The 13,835-nt window shown below is 38.5% G+C and overlaps 1 protein-coding gene across 1 annotated transcript in view; it reads right to left on the reverse strand.

Moving 5' to 3' along the window:
* Positions 1 to 13,835, reverse strand: part of RAPGEF5 (Rap guanine nucleotide exchange factor 5) — a 225,092-nt gene that overhangs the window by 104,175 nt on the left and 107,082 nt on the right. Inside the window, exon 8 of the mRNA XM_079151937.1 lies at positions 8,851 to 8,924. Within this exon, the coding sequence (XP_079008063.1) occupies positions 8,851 to 8,924 (74 nt within the window). The remainder of the gene's footprint in view (positions 1 to 8,850; positions 8,925 to 13,835) is intronic.

Consider the following 13,835-nt stretch of genomic DNA (forward strand, 5'->3'; position numbering starts at 1 on the left):
CTGGCCTTCCTAATAAGGGAATATTTCTGTTTGTCGGTATTTCAATGGAGCCCATAAACAGAGATGATGCTAAATACACGGACGATCGTGAAGATGCTCTTACAATCAATACTGGGGGGTTGGGGGTAACAAGAGGGCCAGGGGTGCCAAGTATTCTTTTAAAGTAGGAAGGCATGGGGACTATTTAGGGCTATTTCTCCTTGCAAGCGAGTAACATTTTTTAAACATTATATCACTTAAAGGAATATGTTTCTGTTATCTAGAAAATTAATTTATGCCTGAGTCCAAGACTGATTCTAATTCAGAAACAGTCTTTCCTCTGGTTGTGGTTCCTCTACACAGTTTTTTTAACAACTGATAACATCATTAATCATAAAAGGCTGGGACTAAGAAGATGCCTTGGCTATTTTCTTGGTTTCTGTGCAAAGACAAGTTTGTAAGGAGCTCTAACCATTCTTCACATTGTGATTAGCATCCTGAACACAGGCTCTTCTTGTAGGAGGAAACACTTTTATTAGAACCAGATATTTGGGTGCACCAATCAAATACAAATATAAAAAAATAAGCATCTATCTAGCTAGCTGTCTTGCAATAAGGAAAGAACCCAGGACCTCTGACGTGCTGGGCAAGCATTCTGCCATCAGGCTACATTCCCAGATCCAAATATGTATTTTAAACACAAAATGCTATTACTTTTATAAATGAATTTCAGATTAACTTAATTACTGTATATTTACTCCATTATCTTCTAACTGAAGAAGCAATAATACTGCCTTGATTTTCGAGTCCCACATAATTTCTAGATACATTTTCGTGAGACAGTTTTATAGCACTCATTGCAAAACAACTACCAGAATAACTTTCAAGAAGGGTGATGAATACTACTTCATCCCCTGGGGGACTTTAAGCCCAGAGCGATGCCTGTATATGGTTTATAAGGTAGTGCTCTTTGGAAGAACGACACTAAGCCAGATGTCCTCTGGGTCCCTTTCACAGCTCCATAAGTTAGTGATTTAATTCAAGAAATCCATGAATTTATTATGGGATGGATCCAAACTAAAACACTTCTTCTTAGCAAAGGAAACAATCAATAACATGCAGAGTCTACAGAATGGGAGGAAACCTTTACCACATGCACTTCAGATAGAGCACTGATCTCTAGGATATATAAAGAATTCAAAAAACACCAAAAAACCCAAATAACCTAATCAATAAATGGGCCAAGGAACTGAACAGACTTCACAGAAGAAATACAATTGACAAACAAATATATGAAAAAAATGTTCATCATCTTTAGCAATTAAAGAAATGCAAATCAAAACTAAGATCATCTCACTCAGAATGGCAGTTATCAAGCATATAAACAACAATAAATGTTGGTGAGGATGTGGGGAAAAAGGTACACTCATACATTGCTGGTGGGACTGCAGCAACCACTCTGGAAAGCAGTATGGAGACTTCTCAGGAAACTTGGAATGGAACCATTTGACCCAGCTATCCCACACCTTGGTTTATACCCACAGGACTTAAAATCAGCATACTACAGTGACACAGCCACATCAATGTTTATAGCAGCTCAATTCACAATATCTAAACTATGGGACCAACCTAGATGCCCTTCAACAGATGACTGGATAAAGAAAATGTGATGTGTGTATATCACACACACACACACACACACACACACACACACACACACACTGAAATATTAGTCAGCCTTAAAGAAGAATGAAGTTACAGCATTTGCAGATAAATGGATGGAGCTGGAGAATATCATGCTAAGCAAAATAAAACCAAACCCAAAAAACCAAAGGCCGAATGTTTTCTCTGATAAGCCAATGCTAATCCTTAATGGGGGCAGGTAGAGAAGAATGAAGGAACTTTGGATTGTGCAGAGGGGACTGAGGGGAAGGGTGTGGGGATGCGAAGGATGGTGGAATGAGACCGACATTACTACCTATATACATGTATGACTGCACTACTGGTGTGACTCTGCATCATGTAAGCCCGAGGAACGAGAAGTTGTGCTCCATTTGTGTACAATGTGTCAAAATGCATTCTATTGTCATGTAAAACTAATTAGGACAAATAAAGAAATCCATGAATAATAAATCCATGAAATCCATAATAAATTTTTGGAGCTTTGTTATGGCAGGAGAAACAAGATAACTAATAGCCCTTCATCTAAACTTTCACATTTTTGTCTATTTAATATATCTATGTGAAATTAATTATATATAGTTTACCTAACACTGTTGAGCCAGAAAAAAATTAAAGATTAATGTGTAATTGTCAGAAGCATTATTTAAGAGTCTTATTTCAAGGTCTGTTTTGAAAAAAAAAAGAAGTCTTTATAATGTATAATTAAAGCAGTTTATATGGTTTTCAATATTTAAGAAGAGAAATGTTATGGATGTCAATGAAAAGTCTGTTTCCTTTATAAATGGAGTCATAAAGTTGTTGGGTCAATCCCCTCTGGAAAAATATGAAACCTGGACAGAATTCCTTTAGGAAATGGCACATGGGTGATAACTGAGCAATCTTTCTATCACACAAGGTAAGACAGCGCAGTTCCAAGTCTGCGAATATTCTCTGCATCATCTTAACTTTAAATATCACTTTTTCTCTAAAATACCTTGGCAAAACATCATGCAAAAATTGCTATCAGTGCTGGGTACAGCGGTGCACCCTTATAATCCCAGCAACTCTAGAGGCTGAAGCAGGAGGATCACAAGTTCAAGGCCAGCCCCTGCAACTTAGTGAGGTCCTAAACAACTTAGTGAGACCCTGTCTCAAAATAAAAAATAAAAAGGTCTGTGGATGTGGTTCAGTGATAGTGCCCCTGGGTTCAATCCCCAATACCAAGAAAAGAATGAAAGTAAAAACTTACATTAAATTAAAAATAAAAATAAATTGCTAAGAGCAAGGCAAAACCAGGAAATAACAGTCCATCTTTCATGAAAGCACTGTTTGCAAAAATATATCAAATGTCACTCAATACAATCTAAGGGTATCCAAATGTGTTCTTATTGATTGCTACACGATATATTTATTCCATTAAAAATTAAACTTTGAAGAGAAATTCACTCAATATTTTTTATCTCTTCTAAATGAAAATATAAATGACAAAATAAAACTCTGATGAGTTGGGATGATACATTATATTACTCAGCTGTATACCCCTACTTCCCAAACAGAAAATATTAAGTATTCTTCTCAGGAAAATTCAGAAGACAGGGCGTAGCAAAAAAGTAAATAAAAACTTTTGAGGGGGTAAATATTTATTTCCTCAAACTTCTTCAGAGGAAAAAAAAGAAAGAAAAACTATGAAAAAGCTCTCCATAGCTGGGATGGACAAACATGTCATCTGAACATTGAGGAAGAACGACAAGGGGCCCACAGTGGCTGCACAGAACAGAAAGAGCGATGGTCAAGGCAGTTTTGCTAAACCCCTGGTGTCACTGCAGCAGACCCCAGACCCCAGGCTGGGGCATCAGGCAGCTTTGGAAACCACTCCATGCCTCTGAGCCCCTCACTGTCCCTGCAGGCAACGAAGTGCAGGGAGGTTCCTTCTTCTGGGCCCCTGAGTGGAATTGCGGGGTTGATGCACAGCCTGCTGGGACAGAGCCATCCTGTGCCCTAGTGCAACCTCATCCTGCCAGAGCCTGCTGAGAGCCCAGGAGGAGGCGGAAACCAGCCCTGTGGAATTCATAATCGCTTCCCTCAACTCCTCTCTTAATCTTCATATTTACAGAATGTTCCCTTCTGGTTAAAATCATAATATAATATGATAGATTTACATAGTTGATGAAGTAAGGGGCTTATCCATTCCACATGCTTGATTCCTTGAGCTTTTACAGTAGAGTAGGGAGGCCACCAATATTTTATCTTGTTTCAGTCTGAGAGAAATTACAGCTCAGAATTGCAAGCAGAGCAGCAAAATTGAAAAATAGTTAAGACACCAACAAAGGGAATGAGCAACCTAATGAATTACAACATGAAGGATATAAAACGATTATGTGTTTTGGACGACAATACAAACAAGAGCTATCTTTAGGGTTTTTTTTTTTTTTTTTTCTTTTTAAAGTACACGTTGGCTACTGATAAAATTTTAAATATTAACCATTAAGTTGTATAATTTATAATTCTAATCACCTAATACTAAAATGATTGATTAAATGGGGGTTAGGGGGATAGGAGACAGTGAAAATAATTATCAAATCTTGTGGTCAGTATCCAATTGACTCAAAGCAAGAATTTCCAAAGTTCAACCAATTACAAATTAGTCATTAAAGATCTCATTTTGAAAAAGATTCTTTAGTCTTTTACTCCCACATAAAGAATGAAGTGGCTAGACTGTTTTATTTATGTGAAAATACAATGGCAGACAGAGAGTAATGCTGCATCCCTGCCACTTAAATATTTAAATAAAAACAATGAGACAGATGATCAAAGAAGCTAAAATACCTGAGTGCTTACTATGTACCAGGCATTGTATTAGTTGCTTCACATGCAGTCATTTAATTTTCAAAACAAACCAACAATTATCCTCATTTTACAGAAGTTAGAAAAGCAGTTCGCACAGTGACTAAAAGCAGGGGTGCTGGAGCCAGGCTATCTTACTCTTCTATAAAATGATGGTGATCACATGATACCTTGTGTCTGTTGTGAGGTTTAAGCACACGGGCAAAAACAAAGACCTCAGAAGAGTGACCAGCATGTCCGAAGTGCGGAGTGTTGATACTGGATGTTATCACCAAAAAGAAAGAAGGGGCCTGGGAGAGCTGCCTTGCCCAAGGCTACTGTGGCAGAGTCAGGAAGAGAACCCAGGCAGGCTGGGCCTGGAGGCCGGGCTCTTATACCTCACACTGTGCTGCCTAACCCTGGCTGAAATTCGTTTCTGTGCCAGAACTGCAAGTGTTTTCATTCTAATTTTAATTTTATTTTTTTTTTCAGTGCTGCAGGCCAAACCCCGGGCCTCTCAAATGCTAGCAAGTGCTCTACCCACTGAGAGCTACATCCCCGGCCCCCAGACAGACACTTTTTAAAAATTTGCCTGTATTTTTTAATTTGTTCTTTTTGAGATATACATGAGAATAGAGTCATATTAGACATACATGGAGTATAACTTATTCTAATTTTGATCCCATCCTTGTGGTTGTACATGATGAGGAGTTACACTGGTCGTGTATTCATATGTGAACAAAGGAAAGTTCCGTCCAATTCGTTTCACTGTCTTTCCTATTCCCAGCCCCCTCTCCCTTCCCTTCATTCCTCTTTGTCTAATCCGATGAACTTCCATTTTTGACCATCCCCCTTATTGTGTGTTAGCATTCACAGGGCAGAGAGAACATTCAGCCTTTGGCTTTTGGGGATTGGCTTATTTCAATTAGCATGGCAGCCTCCAGATCTTTTGACATGACTTCATTGCAAACTCACAACAACCTTATATCTCAATTTTACAGAAATGAAAACTATTCATACTAGGTAGTGCCCAGCACAGTGGGAACACCATGGTGACAAAGATGTGGTAGTGCTACCCAATGGGAGCTCACAAGTTTAGAGCCGCTAAGAGACTTGCTCAAAGTCACCAGTCATAAAGGAAGAAGGAACCATGCTCTCTTGGTTCTGATTATGTGTCACACAGTGCTGAAACAGGGAGTTTCCTAGGTAGAAAAAATATTTTTAGTGAGAGAAGGAAGAGAAGAGGCAACAAATGAGAAGAGACTAGAGTTCTCTGGTAGGAAGGAAACCTGTGTATGAAAAGGCCCAGTCTCTCTAGGGTTAGTGACCATCTTAATCCTTTCTGTGCCCGAAGTGGGGGCATTTCTTCCAGAGTAATAATATTTAATTGAGTACCACAAAGAATGAATGACAAACTAATGTTCACTTAAATTGTTTAATTTTTATACCTTGGAGTGAAGATTACCTGTATGCCTGGAGTCTGGCACACAGGTGTTCAATTACATATACATGAAGCATCAAATAAATAAATTGTATAAATTATACACATTTGTACACCCAGGAGCTTGCACACTTACTTCTAATTCTGCCTAGGAATCCAAGGGCAGAAATTCTGAAAGTTTTCTTTAAGCTCACCTACCATGACCTGAAATACTGATTCCACCCAAAGAAGCTAGACTGGTAGGCCTGTGAATCAAACCAACAAAACTGGATGTTCCAGGAGCTTCCAGGTGGCAGCATATGAGGCTTGACAGATCAGAGCAGGTGACAGTGGCCCTCCTTCCTACACAGCTTTGGCTTATGCCACTCATAATTATGCTTTTAGTGAACTTGACTCTGGACTTAAATAGAATCTATTCCTCATCCAATTACTGATTCATTGGTTTCATGGTTTCATTCTTCTCTATATCCTGTAGATATGGTTATATTACTGCTGTTTAATAAAATCACAAAATCTCAAAGAGCAGGCTTTGTGAGTCCTTTTGAGAAATAAAATTGAATTCAAACTGACTTCTGCCTATAGAATAAATTCAAAACAAATGAAGAGTAAGAGCAGTTTAAATTTAGAAACATTTTGGGCTGGAGATGTAGCTCAGAAGTACAGTATCAGCATGCATAAGGCCCTGAGTTCTACTCCAAGAACCACAAATAAATAAATAAATAATTTAATTAACTTAGAAGTATCCCACCAATAAATTAATGATTTACAAAATCTTTGCAGAAGTAGTAAATGCGCTAAGTTGGGGATTCCTACACAGGTTTGCTTGCAAGCCTGTAATGGCCATAGAAACTTATCTTTAACATTATAAGAGCAAAATAATGTGAATTTTAAAAATGTTACAACCTGCTTAATCTTAACTGAAAAAGTTAATGGAACTATTCTTTTTTAATAATTTATTTATTTTGATTCATTGTAAACAAATGGGGTACAACTTGTTTCTCTATTTTTACATGAAGTAGAGTCATACCATCTGTGTAAACACACATGTACATAGGGTAATGATATTTGTCTCATTCTGTTATTTTTCCTTCCCCCACCCCTCCTATCCTTCTTTTTCCTCTATACAATCCATCCTTCCTCCATTCTTGCCTCCCTCCCACCCCCGTGTTATATATCATCATCCGCTTATCAGAGAGGTCATTCAGCCTTTGGTTTTTTTGGAATTGGCTTATCTCACTTAGCATGATATTCTCCAACTTCATTCATTTGCCTGCAAATGTTGTAATTTTATTCTTCTTTACAGCTGAGTAATATTCCATTGTGTATATATACCACAGTTTCTTTATCCATTCATCAATTGAAGGACATTTAGGTTGTTTCCACAGTCTGGCTATTGTGAATTGAGTAGTTATGAACATTGGTGTGGCTGTATCTCTGTAGTATGCTGATTTTAAGTCCTTTGGGTATAGGCCAAGGAGTGGGATAGCTGGGTCAAATGGTGGGTCCGTTCCAAGTTTTCTGAGGAATCTCCACACTGCTCTACAGAGTGGCTGCACTAATTTGCAGCCCCACCAGCAATGTATGAGTGTGCCTTTTTTGTAATGGGACTATTCTAACCAGAATCAACAGATTTAGAAACGTCAAGGTGAAGGGCAGTAGGTCAACCAGGCTATGAATCTTCAGATATGCCACTTTGATATAAAGTTTTTGACAGCCATAGGGTGTCCTGAGTGTTTATGTCACAATGGTGTCTAGAGAACAAGCTGCCACCAAAGCACACCCGCATGCCGTGGCTTAGTGACCACGTCATAGCATGGAGCATAGCATCTCTGGCAGTAGAGGCATAGAGCTCATTTGTAGGGACAGCTGTGGCTGTTGGTGCCATCAGCTGCCCATGTACCTCTGCCTTCTTCACAGGAAGGTCTGCCCTAAGGGTGGCCTCTCTCTCCAGGTCTCTGCTTTATTTTCTTGCTTTCTCTGGAAAATGGGCTATCTCTCATAATACAGTAGTTCCCCTTTATCTGCAGGGGACATGTCAAGAGTTCCCTGGCGGATACTGAAACCACGGCTACTACTACTGTTCCCATGTCTACTAAATCTTTTTCTTGCAAAGTATGCACACATACCTATGATAAACTGTTTCCTCCTACATAATCACAGACTTCAGATTTTATAAATCAGTCTCAGTAAGAGATTAACAACAATAACTAATGATAAAATAGGACAATGGTAACTATACTACAAAAATGATAGGAATGGGGTCTTTCTCAAGATATCTTATTTACTGTATTCACTCTTTTCCTTGTGATGATGTGAGATGAGGTGAATGACACAGGCACTGTGACATGGTGTTAGCCTGCTGTGTAAGGGTTACTTAAACACAAGTCATGTGGGACCTTGACAGTTCACCTGATAGTTGAGATAGTTACTGAGTGACAAACAGGTAGGTAGTATATACAGCATGGATACAGTGGACAAAGGCATGACTCAAATCCTTGGGAGGACAGAGCCAGACAGCACCAGATTTCATCTTACTACCCAGAGTAGAACACAATTTAAAACTAATAGTTGGGCTGGAGATGTAGCTAAGTGACAGAGTACTTGCTTAGCATGTATGAGGCCCTGGGTTCCATCTCCAGCCCAGCACTACAAAAACCAAAACAAATATCATTATAAATTGCTTATTTCTGGACATTTCCATTTAGTATTTTTGGATAGACAGTGGGTAACTGAAACTGCAGAGTGAAACCTTTATAAAGGAGATTGGCAATTCAGGGTCCTTCTTGTGAAATACTTACATACCAAAACTAAGTACTTTATTCCCACCAAATGGCTATTTACAGAACACAAAAGGTAAAATATGTATCTTTTGCAAACACCTATACCATTTCACCACCCTGACCAGAGGAAGGCAGAGCAAGGACCTGCCGCAGAACTGACAGTACCTGAGGATTCAGAGTCCCCTCAGCTTCTGTCTCAGCCACACGTTTGTCACCGTCCTCATCATCCTGTTCAACTGCTTAAAGAAAAAGAACAAGAGAAAACAAATTGTAGCACCATAAGAAAAATCCTTCATGTAATTTTCTTTCAGGTAGCAATTTGGCAGGAAAAATGATGCTAGGTAGATTCATAAAATGTAAATAGCAGCACTATTTCTTTTTTTATTTTTTTAGTTTACAATTTCTTGATATTTGGATGAAAAGTTAAATACATCACTAGATATTTTTCATGTACATGATATCATCTATTAAATCAATGGCAGCAGGAAAATTTAATCTCAGTTCTTCACCTAAATCCAACCTGACATCATATCAGTGTTGTGCTTCACCAAAGGGAACCTGGGGTACAGATAAAGGCTTCTATTCATTTCAGTTGAGAGGAACCTTTTTTTTTTTTTTTTTTCCTTTTTTGAATGAGGTTTTCTGGAAGGCAGTGTAAATGTCATACAGTAAAGGAAACACAACATTTTATATCTTGGTTGCTTGGTGCACTGTTACTACAAAATTCTAAACTGAGTCCTGACTCTACCTCTCTGTTCACCAGCTTCTCCCTGTCCAAGTCCTTATCTCCCTTCACTCGCTGTTGCAATGACCTCCTACACTAAGCTCTTGATTTCAACCTCTTCCTTATCTAGTCCAGCTTGGGCACAACTGCTAAAATAATCAGTCTCAAAAAGTATAAAAACAAGTGCCAGGTGTGGGCCTATGTATTGTTTATCTTACTAAGTGAACAGCTCATCACAGAAAGCCGTCCTCTAACATTCTACCTTCCTCTAAATCCCCATCTTCATACTAACATTCAACAAGAAAATGTATTTTATGTAACTCAGATCAAAATGTGATGACTGGATAACTTTTCTCTCTATATAACCTGTTCTTTCATTTTAACTACTATTTACTAAGAACCTACTATGTGCCTGCCCCTTCCTATGAGTAAGGCAGATAAGCTCCACGAAGCATACATATCATCTGGGAAAATAGTCAATAACACCTACTACTGTAAATGAGAATTTTAAAAAATAAGATGAAATTGAAAGTCACAATAAGGGCCTTAAAAGAACAAAGAGGGGTGCAATGGCACATGCCTATCATCCCAGCGACTCAGGAGGCTCCAGTAGGAAGGCTGAAAGTTCAAGGTCAGCCTGGGCAACTTAGTGAGACCCTGTCTCAAAATAAAAATTAGCTCAGTGGTAAAGCAAACCTGGGTTCAATTCCCAGGAACGGGAAAGAAAGAAAGGGGCAAGGGGGGGCATGGCAGAAGACCAACTAGCAGAGGTCCCTGTACAGAGAAGGTCATGGGTGGTGCTTCTTTAAGAAAGTGATACTGGGGCTCAGACCTGAAGGTTGAGATGAATGAAGCTACCCATGGCAGGGGACAGTGACATGAGCCAATCCTGAAGGAGTACAGGCCACAGTAAATTTAGATTTGATCTTAAGAACCTGAGGAACCATTAAATAATTTTACCTGAGGAATTGCATGATTTGATATATGTGTTCCAATGTTCTTTTTGGCTTATTCGTGGAGAACAGAATCAAGAGAATCAAATGGAAGCAGGGGGACCAGTTAGGTGACTGTTGCTACCATTCTGCCTAGAAAGGACAAGGGCTCAGACCAGAAGGTGACAATGAGCAAGAGAAACTCAGGACTTGAGTTTTTATTGTTGTTGTTATTGTTTAACACAGAATGGACACAACTTTCCAGTGAACTGAATGCAGGAGATGAGAAGAGGGAGAGGCAGCAGTCAGTGATCTCTTCTAAGCAGGTAAGTTATTCCTTCTATACACCATAACATTTACCCTTTCTGCCTTCTCCATCAAAAGCACAGCAACCTAGTTAACAGTGAGTAACCTGCTTTACTTATGGATTCACTTTGCATTATTTTGAGTACTTTTAAATATTTGCTCTCTGCTCTGTAGTTTTTAGAATAACATTTTATGTGCCTTTTGCTTTTGTATGCCTTTCATGCCCAGGGTTTGGCACTCAGCATTAGAGCCCCCTACAGTGCTGTGAATACAGCACCCCACAGCAAGCCCTAACTGGGACCAACAATTCATCCCCAAGGGACCACAATGGCACTACTTGACTACATCTACTTACATAATAAGCTACTTTTTTCTAAGCTATTTGTGAAAGATGAAGGAAGGAAAATTCTGTTGAAGCCCACAGACCACTAGGGTAAGTCCTGCAGTTGAGCATCTATAGGTCAGCAGGAACAGTGTAAGGCGGCAGAAACTTTTCTCCTGTTTTCAGGAGGGGGAAAAAAAAAAAGTGCCATTCATACTTGTTCAAAAGGGGCCCCTGGTGCTACTGTTGCCCAGTTTAGGAAGAAACTTCAGAATGAAGAAAAGCACTCATGTTTTCTTGGAAAAGCTAGAGGTGAGAATAACAAAGGAAAAACAAAATCTAGAATAACATCTAAACTCTACTTAAAATGGCAGAGGGCTGTAGAAATGAGGAACTTCCCTCAATCAATTGAAATCAGAAGTACTATCCTAGATGGCAAGCTGGATCATGGCACATGAAGACCAGCTGTGTCTTGGCATTTCATTTGTGCTTTTGAATTTTTGCTCTAAGCTTTAGTTTCGATGAATGATGAAGAAAATTAAATTCTGGGCTATTTTAATCTACTAAATTCACTTTTTTGTTTTGTTTTAAAACAACAGTGTTTTGGGGTGTAAACATTTCTTTCTCTTTCTTGCCTTATTAACCTAGGACATAGAACATTTAGGACAATGAATAACACTTTTAGGACTGAGAGTTAACACTACATGTTGTTGAGATTTAGGCATGATTCTTAATATAAAGAAACAGTTACAGTTACTAGTGATACCCAAGTTGTTCATTCCCATCATTTAAAACATTGAAATTTCAGAATAAAAGTAAATGGTACATGGAAGTTAAAAACAAAATAAAGAAAAAAAAAAGAAAGAAAGAAAGAAAAAGAATTACAGGAAGATTATACAAATATAAAAGCAAACTTCGGATAAAAAGTCAGTTCTTTTTTTCTAGCTTTTCCACAACACAATGCTTGCTTTGTTCTCTCATTCTTCCATTTTGTGGTGCTGGGGATCAAACCAAAGGCCTTCTGCATGCTAGGCAAGACCTCTACCACAGAACTACATCCCTAGCTCCCAAATGCTACATTTATTGTTGCAACTTTGCAGACTTCGAAATCTGATATTTGGCATTACAATTAAATTAACAGAGAATGAGAAACACAAGTTAGTTAAGGCATTCCAGTTGGCATACTGGAGAGACTTTCTGCTGGACTCTGAACCTCAATACTCTGATGGTGAGGAAATGACAATGTTATAACACATAAGCAACATTATTTTCTAGGAAATACTGAAAAATCACAATTCCAAGGATGCATTTTAGCCAGTGGCTCACATATGCCACTGGGGAACAGAAACTTATTTAATCTGGATTTACAAGAATTGATGATCACCCCATGAAGTCACATGCATGAAATGCGTGGCTGGAGCTATCTAAAAAGGAATGCTCGCTCTGTTGAACCTTTAATACGCAGATTAATGTTAATGTCAGGGAATAAATTAGGAGACAATTTCCCTCTTCATGCCTCCTACCAGTGAGGAACCTGTGGTAGAAGGAGGAAGAAGAAGCTATTCAGATTTGTGAGTCTAGTTTTTCTTTTATCTGATCAAATAAAGGTAGGTTGGGCAAATTTTCCTATGCAAATATTGACTCTGGGACAGTTTCTTCCAGCAGAACTCGTACACAAGGAATGACAGCTTCTGGGCCCAGGGAGGCTGGGATGCTTGGTCTCTGCCAACACAAACCATCCCCTTATCTCTCCAACTCAGAATCTAAAGCAAGAAACGGCCTTTGAAAATAACTTACCACAACAAAAACACAAGTTTAAGATCTAGAGCATGTACTCTGAATAGTGAACATTAGAGCCCACAGGAGACTAAGAAAATATGTGAATTAATTAGCACTAATACACACAAGAATATCTAGTTTAAATGTATCTATTTGTAAATTAGCCAAAAGGGATTCAAGATGAGTGACAGTTGACAGTCCCCAAGGATCCCAGGGCTTGCTTTGATGTCACTTTCTTGTTGACTTAGGAGCAAAAGGTTTTCTCCCTGCCACCCCATCCCTAACTTACCAAGATAGGTGCTAGGAAAACTCTCCTAGTAATTCTACTAAAAAAAAAAAAAAAAAAAAAAAAAAAAAGGTGGGGAGAAACTGATGTCCTTTCAAAGTGAGGCTTATTTAATCTCTGATCAATTTTATACAGGTAAGAGCTACATTAAACACACAAGGAATATAGGGCACTACAGTTGGGACCATTCTTTAAATGTTAAACAACGTTTTTTTTTTTAACTTATAAACAAATGAAAAATTTTCCTACAGACAGAAATTTAGTATTTTAAGTCTCTCTGTGAGAAATCAACTAATAGAGTAAAGAAAAATAATTCGTTAGGTTCTTTGCCAAGAACTTAAGTTTGGGCAATAATCTTTCACCTGCACAGCATTTTTTTTTTTTTTTTCAAAGAGAAATCCCTTTCATAAAGGATTCATCTGACATTCAGCTCTAAGAGTTGGGCAGGTAAAATCATGCCCATTTTACAGATCAGGCCACCAAGACTAGCAAGGTGAAGTTCTCTTTCCTAGTCTTCATATGTAAATGTATGCATCTGCAACTGTTCATCTCTGCCTCAGTCAAGGATGGAGCAGAACAGCATTGATCAAACTGATCCCGACCAGGACTTTTTTTTTTTTTTTTTTCTCTCTTATTCCAGTACTGGGGATTGAATCCTGGGCCTCATGCATGCTAGATAAGTGCTCTACCGCTGAATTATATCCCTGGCCTTTGTTATTTTATTCTGAGACAAGTTCTCAAGAAGTTGCTCAGGTTGGCCTCCAATTTTTGATCCTCAGTCTCTGAAGTAGCTGGGATTAA

This window comes from Sciurus vulgaris (assembly GCF_902686455.1).
Source record: "Sciurus vulgaris genome assembly, chromosome: 8".
NCBI lineage: Eukaryota > Metazoa > Chordata > Mammalia > Rodentia > Sciuridae > Sciurus > Sciurus vulgaris.